The 10,290-nt window shown below is 36.5% G+C and overlaps 1 protein-coding gene across 1 annotated transcript in view; it reads right to left on the bottom strand.

Annotated features, from left to right (window-relative positions):
* Nucleotides 1-30: 30 nt before the first annotated feature.
* The window catches only part of aspm (assembly factor for spindle microtubules), a 33,532-nt gene continuing 23,272 nt past the window's right edge, over nt 31-10,290 (bottom strand). Inside the window, exons 21-30 of the mRNA XM_051693671.1 lie at nt 9,742-9,908; nt 9,481-9,640; nt 8,344-8,553; nt 6,806-6,955; nt 6,503-6,694; nt 5,371-5,563; nt 1,745-1,899; nt 1,451-1,627; nt 878-1,047; nt 31-525 (exon numbers count right to left, since the gene is read on the bottom strand). Coding sequence (XP_051549631.1) covers nt 423-525; nt 878-1,047; nt 1,451-1,627; nt 1,745-1,899; nt 5,371-5,563; nt 6,503-6,694; nt 6,806-6,955; nt 8,344-8,553; nt 9,481-9,640; nt 9,742-9,908 — 1,677 coding nt within the window. The 3' untranslated portion in view covers nt 31-422. The remainder of the gene's footprint in view (nt 526-877; nt 1,048-1,450; nt 1,628-1,744; nt 1,900-5,370; nt 5,564-6,502; nt 6,695-6,805; nt 6,956-8,343; nt 8,554-9,480; nt 9,641-9,741; nt 9,909-10,290) is intronic.

The raw sequence follows: 10,290 nt of genomic DNA, 5'->3' as shown, positions 1-10,290 counted from the left end.
TTTTGAGCTGCAATGTTCATATATGAAAACTATTAACATGGTCACACAGGAAATCAGCATGTTAATTCCGAATGGAATAGTAACAATAGTAATCCGAATAGTACCAGGTTATTTTTAAAGGTTTGACATTGTTTTTAATGTTCAATTACAGCACATTAAAAAATATAAAATTACAAACTGCAGCACTTGTATTTACTGTGTCACAAATCTTATAGCAGAAATATATATATATATATATATAAAAATTCACCAATAAAACAATCAACAAAAAACAAGGAGCTAAAATGATATACATTACAAAAATTTAAAATATGTACATGGCAAACAGGGTACACAGAATTTGGAGCTAAAATCAAACACTTTTTTTTTTTTTTACTCATTGGCAGCACACAGGTTCATAATTTTTCTTGCCGCAAATATTTTCAGGGCACCAGAGCAAGAGCATTTGCAAGCATCTGAATAGCACGAAGAGGGTCGACAATGTCCTTCATTTTGTCACGCCGTAGAACCCAGTCTGGAGCAAATCTAAAGGAGATCAGATGGTTGGGGGGAACAGTGTATTTCACAGACCGCAGATTATGGCAACATTGCTTTTCCCCTCATTAAGTCCAATCAGGAAAACACACATAAGGTACAAAATATACTAAGAGCTACTTATGAAAACAATGCAATTAAGAATACAAGAATAAGACCACAAACATTCCCACAGAAACTCCTAATGTGAAAAATCTTGTGAGAGTTGCATGTGACATTCATTGTATTTATTGCATTTATTTGGAGTCAGAAACTGTTTCGCAAGACTTTCACATCAGGAGCGTTTGTTACAATCAAGGAGAGTAACAATCTATTAAGCACATTAGCATAGATAAATCCTTACCTGGCCATTGGTTTTGATTTGCGAGGGGTGGCTTGAAGGAAACTCCCATTGAGAGATGCATTCATTTTCTGCTTGACCTTGGTCCTCTCTGCGTCCATCTTGCATTTTCGTAGCGTAAGCCGGTAGATGCTGCGAATGCGATCTGAAATCTTGGGCTGTTTTCGCACCTCCTACACAACAAATAGCAACTTCAATTTCAGTCTGTTTTTTACACAAAGCTAGCGTACAGCTTCAGAAGACTTGACATATAGCACAAGAGTCTTATGGACTACTTCGATGGATTTTTTTTTTGTTATGGTTGTACAACAAGCAGCGTAACGACTCTTCAAAAATTTCGACTGTTGTGCTCCAAAGCGAAAATAACAGCATATGGGTTAAATACAGAACTTTTCCAGCAATGTTACACCTTATGACGGCAAATAGCCAGACCTGATTAGCCAGCATTTCAACAAAGGGTCCTGTTCAAATATGACTTCTTAACAAAGAAATGCCAAAAATTTACAGAAAAGACTGTATGTGTGAAAGTACGTAATGAAAGAATTATTATAACTATTGCTTTAAGAAAACACCCACCATTGCTCTCCATTCATCCTGGACCAACAGAACCAAGAGAAAACAAGCCTTGGTAAAGATGCAGCCCCCTTTATCTGCAACCTTATCACCAGCCTTTTCCCTGTAGATCTGCAGGAGATCCAGTAGAGTTTCTACAGAGCCGTCAACATCATAGACGGCATCAATGGTTCTGTTGTACTGCAAGAGCAACAAAAACAGAGCAGAGGTTTGTACACCTTGCAATGATAAATCTAAATGAAAGGTCAAGAGCCCCTAATATCAATTTATATGGCTGTATATTGTAAAACAGCATACTTTTGACAAGTTTAGAAGGACTTGGATGGATAAGGTGATGATCTCCATTGAAGGCACACTACGGTTGCAGCTCCTAATCAAAGTGAAGATGGTGCATGTGGCTCCACTTTCAACAAGACGTTCACAGCATTCTGGTGAAAGTCTGGTGGCTGTTTCTTTAACCATGACAAAAGATGACATCAGTAAGCTTTTTTAATATATATTAAGTCTCTTAAGCCGTTTTTATTTGTACTTTTTTTTTTAATTGTACACTGAAAAAAAAAAAAAAAATGTGTTGGCTCAACAACCATCACGTATGAAAATATATAGTTTTTAACTCAGAAATGTACATCATGCATTTATAACATTTGAAGCTTTACTTAATTTGCATTAATGTCTACAACACAAAATATTAATTTTAAGGGGAAGAGTGATAAAGTGAATTAATAATTGTGAGTTCCTTGAACTACGTTGGCTTAAAAATCCATTACCGGTAAATTAAGATTTTAAGGACGTCTAACTCAAAACGATTAAGTCCAGAACTGAGGTTGTGGGGAATACCCATTAAGCATGTTTGTTTGGTCAAAAGGAACTTATTGGAACATTTAAAGAGCACCTATTATGGTTTTTCAAATATTACCTTTCGTGTAGTGTATTATATAGCTGTTTGTGAATGTAAAAAAGTATGCAAAGTTTAAAAAAATCAAAGTGTACGAAAAATGGAATTACTGACTCCCAAAAGAAAGAACCAATTCTGAACACCTGAAATGATTCGTTAGTAATTCCAGACTTACTTCCTGTACTAATCTAGTAAACTGGTAACAAAAAACCCGCCTCTGGTCTTCACTGGCTGCTCGCGAACAGCTTTGACCCGCCCTCAACCACTACACTAAGCGGTAGACCAATCACAACAGACTGGGACATCTGACCAATCAGATTAGAGTAGGCTCTCTGAAAGGAGGAGTTTAGAATGAATCCTTTAGAACGGATCATTGAACGAGTCGTTTTTGACACTGGGAAAAAAAGGTAATGCTACAATTTAAATTATGAGCAAATTAAAGTGTTTTTTGACCTTGGATGCATGTAAATCTATTGTATGAGACCTTTAAAACAAAATTAGACATGTTTAAAAACCATAATAGGTGCTCTTTAATAAGTTGTTATTAAGACTTTAGTTCTTTTTTGTATTTTTGGTGTTATTTTACTGTAATTAGTTGTTTGGTGTCAAGTCACCATTAGGGTGATTTGGTGAAGTTGGATCCTGTTCAATCCATGTCATTTCTCCTTGCGCATGTGAACGTGAGTAGCTGAAATCCAGCTTTATCTGCACTTCTTTGGGGAATCAACTTTGTGGACTGACCACAGTCATTATTTTCTTTTGGGCCAATTACATAGAAACAATAATATAATTGCTAATTTGAAACAGCATGCTATTAGTACTTTAGTTTTATTCGTGTTACATACCTTTAAAAGTAAATAAAGTTGAATAAACTGATATATTTGTATACATCTTACAAAGGTTGTCTAGTTATGCTGACATAAAATGGCCATAAGTTGAATTTACTTAAAATATACATGTAGCATTTTTGTATCATGCATTTTAAGGAAATCCAACACATATTTTTTTATTTTATTTCTATTATTACTATTATTATTATTATCATCATCAATAAATAATATGATTATATTATAATAATTATTGTTTTGTTTTACTTCAACTACTACTACTACTACTACTAATAATAATAATATCAATAACAATTTTATTTGTATTTTCTATTGAATACAACTACTAGTACTATCACCAATACTAATTAATAATTTTAATAATTATAATAACATTAATAATAATTATTAGTAGTAGTAGTTGGGACAGTATGAAAAATACTAATAAAAACAAAAAGGAGTGATTTGTAAATTACATTCACCCTACGCTATATTGAAATATGATGATATGATATGATGTTTTGCCTTGTGAATTTATATATATATTTATTTTTTTATGTACAGTAATTTCAAATCAGATGATTGCAACACACTCCTAAAAAGTTGGGACAGTCGAGTGTTTACCACTGTGAAACATCACCATTTCTTCTAATAACATTTAAGCATTTGGGCACTGAAGACACGAGTTTGTTAAGAAAGTGGAATTTTCCTCCAGTGATCCATTATGCAGGTCTTTAGCTGGACAATTGTACGGGGTCTTTGTTGCCGTATTGTGTTGCTTCATAATGCGCCACACATTCTCAATTGGAGACAGGTCAGGACTGCAGGCAGGCCATTCTAGCACCCGCACTCTCTGCTTACACAGCCATGCACTTGAAATCTGGACAGTATGTGGTTTGTAGTTGTCCTGCTGGAAAATGCAGGGACATCCCTGAAAAAGGCAGTGCTGGATGGCAGTGTATGTTGCTCCAAAATTTGTACATATCTGTCTGCATTCATGGTGTTCTCACAGATGTGCGAGTTACCTATGCCATGGGCACTGGCACAACCCTGGTCCATACAGACATTAGCTTTTGGACCTGATGCCAATAACAACTTGTATGGCTCTTTTCTTCTTTGGCCCGGATAACACGACGGCTGTGTTTTTCAAAAACTTTTTGAAATGTGGACTCTTCTGACCATAAAACACGGTTCCACTGTTCTACTTTCCATCTAAGATGAGACCGAGCCAGGAGAAGTCGGCAGTGTTGATGTAGGGCTTCTGCTTTGCATAGTAAATTCTTAACTTTTATCTGTGGATGCAGCGTCGAGTGGTGTTGACTAACAAAGGTTTACTAAAGTTATCCCAAGCACATGTTCATGATATCCATTACAGATGAATGATGTTTTTTAAGACAGTGACGTCTGAGGGATCAGAGATCACGCACATTCAGAAGTGTTTTTCATCTTGCCCTTTACGCACCGAGATTTGACCAGATTCCTTGAATCTTTTAACTATATTGTGCACTGTAGAGGGTGAAATGTCCAAAATCCTTTCAATTTGTCTTTGGGGAACAGTGTTCTCAAAGTGCTGGATTATTTGCTGAAGATCTGTTGGCAAATTGACATGTCTCAAATGATCCTTGCTCTTGAAGGACTAGGCTGTTTTTGGAGGCTCCTTATACAGTATACAGTACTATGACATGATTGCCTCAACTGTTTAACATCTCCTGTTTCACATCCCCTTGTTATTTCAACTCGTCAGATTGTTATTAGTCTTAAATTGCCCTCATCTCAACTTTTTTGGAGCGTGTTGCAATCATCTGATTTGAAATTACTGTACAATTTCAAAAAACAATTACATTCACAAGGAAAAACATCATATAATGTGTAGTTGTAGTGCTTTCAATATAGCAAAGGGTGAATATAATTTACAAATCACTCCTTTTTGTTTTTATTAGCATTTTTCATACTGTCCCAACGAGTTGTAGTAGTAGCAGTAAATAAAAAACTTAAAAAAATTATTATTAATAAATTATAACAAAGATAGATAATGAAAATATTGTATTATACAAAATAATGCTGTTATTATTATTAGTAGTAGTAGTAGTAAAAAAAACACTAATAAAATTATGTTATTATTAATAATAAACAACAACATCAACAATTATTATGAAACTGCCAACCACCCAAAATGTAAAAAAAAAAAAAAAACATCTTACCCAAATGTTTTAAAGCTGCAAGAATGTATGCATAATTTTGGTATCCAAGCAGGTAACTCAGTGCTGTTGTGGTCTTGTTACACAGCTTATCTTCTTCCTTAACCATCCGATTAATGTTCCTGAAACATCGCCTGATGGAGATGACTTTGCTTGTGTCATTAAGCTTTCTTGAACAGTGTCCCCTCCAGAGTGCCTTAAAATGTTATAGCCAACATTAGAAAGTTTAAAGTAACATATTTACTCTGTTCTTTTGTTGTCTAGTATTAAACATCAGCTGTGTTGTTTACTCATTTAACCAAAAATGCATACAGGTTTCCCACACTGACTAATGAACCTTTCCAGTCATGCATGTTTACTGGATAAGGAAATTTAAAAAATGAATGAATAAATGAATGTTACATTTATATAGCGCTTTTCTGACACTACACTCAAAGCACTTTACACAGTGAACAGGGAACTCCCCTCGACCACCACCAGTGTGCAGCATCAACCTGGATGATGCGACGGCAGCCATAGTGCGCCAGTATGCTCACCACACACCAGCTATTGGTGGAGAGGAGAGAGTAGAGTTATATAGCCAATTCAGGGATGGGGACTATTAGGAGACCATAACTGATAAGGGCCAATGGGGGGAATTTGGCCAGGACACTGGGGTTACACCCCTATTCTTTTAGAGAAGTGTCCTGGGATTTTTAATGACCACAGAGAGTCAGGACCTCAGTTTAACGTCTCATCCGACGGACGTAAAATAATTTTATATTCAAGCCAATTCGGTAATGACTAACTCTGATCGATTTGTGAACTGGCTCGACTTATTCACTGAAAATAACCAACTCAGAACGATTTGCTCACAGACCAAACACCACTATGGCTTGTGAACAATCTTTACTCTACATCAGCAATATTGAGCAGATAAAATATTTTTGAGTGGAGCATAACTAGGAAAATGTATATTCATAATAGAAATCCAAATGACTATCATTTTCATGACTTTCATGACATTTTCAGGCCTGAAATTTTCTTTCTCCTTTTAAAGTTCTATCAAACAGAATCTTTAAGACACAGTTAAGTACAACACACAGGGAAGAAGTCAATAGTTTTACACCACTATAATTTAACTTTATAACTATACCTGTGCCTTTACTATTCCACGCTGCATCCTCTCCAAGCGACGTCTAAGAAGGAACTTCTTGACTGCATGTTGAATAGTAGTGGCAGCTTGGTTGCGACGATGTAACCAAGTTCTCACTGCTCTTTGAGCCGTGATGATATCCTGCCTGTCTTTAAGATATCTCTGTCTCTGCATCTTTGCCCTAAAACATTGCTAGAAAGGTGGAGGAGAGAGAAAGAGAGAAGTAAATTTAAATTGGGAGTATAAACATTAGCAAATTTTATTCATCAAACTAGAATAACTTAAGCCGGTGGTTAAGTGTACCTGGATGTAAAGGACCAAAGAGATCTGCCTCTTGGCTGATTTAAGAGCCCTGTGTGCACGAATGGCTCTCTGAATCTTTATTGCACAGAGATGATGGTAAACAGCAGCAGTGAAACGATGGCTTCTTGCAGCACATGCCATTTCTTTTATCTATAAGGGGAACGTTCAAAAATAACACTTGCGAAGCACTAAATGAGAACAATATATTGCTGTTATTTCTCTATGATTCAACAAGAGCCAATCACTAGCCTACAGTCCAGAGCAATGGACCCTTTTCACACTTCTGCATTTGCGACGTGGAAGTCGTCATAGTTGGGTAAACCATGGCGGCGATCATGAAGAACAGTAATAACCAGTGCCACTACAGTATTCCTATTTGCACGCATTCTAAAAGAAAATGGATTTGTTTTTCCATGCATTTTCCAAAAGATGCTGAACTTTGTACGAGCTCGGTAGATTTAGGCAATTAAACACGAAAAAGATTACTTTGTTATTAAATGGAGGAAGCACTTTCGTCTGTGGACAGTATTTTCAAGATGAGGACTTAAAGCAGTCGCACACAGGTGGAATTGTGAAACGCTTTGAAATCTGAGCTGTACTGTAACGGTTTCAATGGAATGATTACACATCACAACCAACTTGATTGTGTGTTTGACAAGGTTAGAAGTCAGATGGAGCGGGACATGAGTCTCTACACTCCTTAACATTCTGTGTCGCCCCATCAGGTATTAGTTTTGCCAAGTACAAATCACAGATTTGTTAACTATACCCTCTTTTTTGCATTTTTGGCAGCAGATCTGCTGACCTCTAAATAATAATTTCAATTTACCTTCGTATTCATGCAGATTGCCCTCGAAAAACAATTTGTAACCTTTGTTGAGTTCAGATTTAACCGTTGATGGACGATGCGTTCAATGTCTCCAAACGTAAATGCAGGCAAAACTTTTAAGGACTGTGAAAACTCATATTCCTCGGCAGCGGCCATAGTTCCGTTTAACCAACTATGACTTTGTGAACGCGGAAGTGTGAAAAGGGTCCATCCATCTTACAAATAGTTTTTAATCTGAGTTCATACAGGACGCATTCTTGGGCTCTGTCTGTGTTGTTTTCATTGTTGGTCTATGTAAACGTGCTAGACAGACATCTTTGACTGTTGCGTCAAAGTTTTTTCAGTGCTGCGCACCATGATTGGCACATTAAGATGCCGTTGCAGTTTTAAACACAAGAAAGCGTCCTGTTTAAAAGGTCCCATACTAATTCTGTGTACTGCTCAGGGAGCATTAAAATGGAACTGAACATTAGCTACATTAGAAACTGTAACATACAATTAAAATTGCATTTCATGTCAAATACAATTTCATGGCCCGAAAACAATATTGGCGGTACACTTTCTAAATTCATCAGTAATTGGAACTGTTGGAATAAAGTTATTTTTGAACTTGGGAACAGTAATATGGTTTAAACTTTTTCCTCTTTTAAATGTAAAACTCTGTACTTTAAAATTGTAACTTTGTACATATAAAAAAATTACAATTTACCCGTTGTCTTGTGAGCCAACCACGACATAAAGCCTGTAGACAAACTGCAGCACTGTGTCGTCGTCTTAGATTCTCTTTCTCGACTCTGGCTAGCTGCAAGGCTCGGAAATGCTGCTGTAGAATTATAGTGGAGGCTCTCTGCTGTTTATACTGTCGTCTTATGGTACAACCTCTGAAAGCTGATTGTATCTTCACAGCAGATTTTATTTGCTATAAAAAAAAAAAAAGAAGTAGAATGTAGGCTTAGAGTGGTGGTCTCAAAAAACAAAGTTGTAAAAAAAGAAATGCATATTTTAATGCTGAAGTGTACAAATAATGGGGCAAATTAACTAATTGTTTTAAAACTTGGTCAGGGACTGGTTACAGGGATCCCACACCTTTCGACCAATTAATTTCCATGACTTAATCTGTGATTTTTAAAAATCATTTAATAGTAATTTCACTTCAGAGTAATTTATTTATTTATTTTAGAACTAGAAAAATAAATTGGGTCACAAAAAATAAATTCAATACTTTTCCATGTCTTTATTAAATTGTATCAATTTCCAGACCCTGTGGTTAGCAGACCAAAACAAATACTTGGCAGCAAAAACAAACCACTTATCTTAATAAATAAACAGAGGTTATCAAGCATCAGACAACAACCCCTGAATGAACTAATGGACTTTGAAAACTTTTGATTAGTTTTATCTACAAAAGTATTATGCATTTCAAAACAGCATGTGGCTCAGCATTAGTTAGTGAGTATTTACTGAGCATCACTGCACAAGCCATGCAACATTTCCTTAATAGAAGGTATTCAGACAGAGAGAGAAATTGTGGGACATTTCTGAGCACAAAGTACAGTTGCTCTGCCTCCAATTTTAAGCTGATGTGTGCAATTTTATCCAATGTTAAAATACTTTCTCAGCATAATATACAGACACCACAGTAGACCTTAGTCAGGGTAGACACCATATTTAATTTTACTTGAATGAAAAAGAGGCTGTAAGAGACAAAAGGCAACATTTTTGCAAGTCCGTTTGGTGACGCATTAGTGGCACATACATACTTCAGCTTAAAGGGCAGAAATATAGGTAGAAATATACTGCCAATTCCTGCATGATAAAAGTTTATTCCCACAAAGAAATAAAATACCTTTTGAATTGAATCTCTAACACTCGCACCTCTCCATAATGCCTGAATACATATAACAGATTTTCTAAACCTCAGGAAGTCAGCTTGCTGTTTTCTGGCAATCAGAGTTTCCCTCCATCTTTGTTGAATGATCCGGACACTGTGCTGGACTGCTTGAAACCTTGAATAGGAAGACAAATTGTTATATTGTGATTATGATTTCCTTCTCTTTTAAGATTTGTTTGCAATTGGCAGTGATTGCAAAGAAATCTTTTCTGTTACCTTGAACGTTGGCGTCTTGTTTGAATACATCGTCTAATGGTTGCAATAGCAGCCAGTTTTAAGATGTAGTTTCGCCTAGCTTGGCGTCCTCTAAACCAGGCCTGAATGTTCCACACAGCTTGTGTTCGCAGAGCATGTTGTCTTTCTTGATAAGCACGAAATGCTGTCTAAGGTTAACCAGACAAAACAAACATGGGATGTTAAATACACACTTAAATTGAAAAATACATCTCAAATAGGAACAGAAAAACAGAGTGCTTGTGGGGGGAAAAAAGCAGAAACTTTAGAGCTGGGTTCCCTATCTGTCACTCACTCGACGTTGTGTTGATGTAGTGACACTAGGGGTCACTCTTGGGAGCCCCAAACACCTCTGCTTTTTTGAAAAAAGGTCAATGAGAATTGGCGAGTTGAATTTGCATGCCACTCACCGGACATACGGGTATAAAAGGAGATGGTATGCAACCACTCATTCAGATTTTCTCTTCTGAGCCGAGCGGAGCTGCTGGATTTATGGCGCATTTCAGCGGCTTCTCCCCCTCTGCACCTGTG

This window comes from Myxocyprinus asiaticus, chromosome 49, assembly GCF_019703515.2.
Source record: "Myxocyprinus asiaticus isolate MX2 ecotype Aquarium Trade chromosome 49, UBuf_Myxa_2, whole genome shotgun sequence".
In the NCBI taxonomy this organism is placed as follows: Eukaryota; Metazoa; Chordata; class Actinopteri; order Cypriniformes; family Catostomidae; genus Myxocyprinus; species Myxocyprinus asiaticus.
Note: the sequence above shows the minus strand (reverse complement) of the source record. Positions and strands in the feature narration are given on the sequence as shown.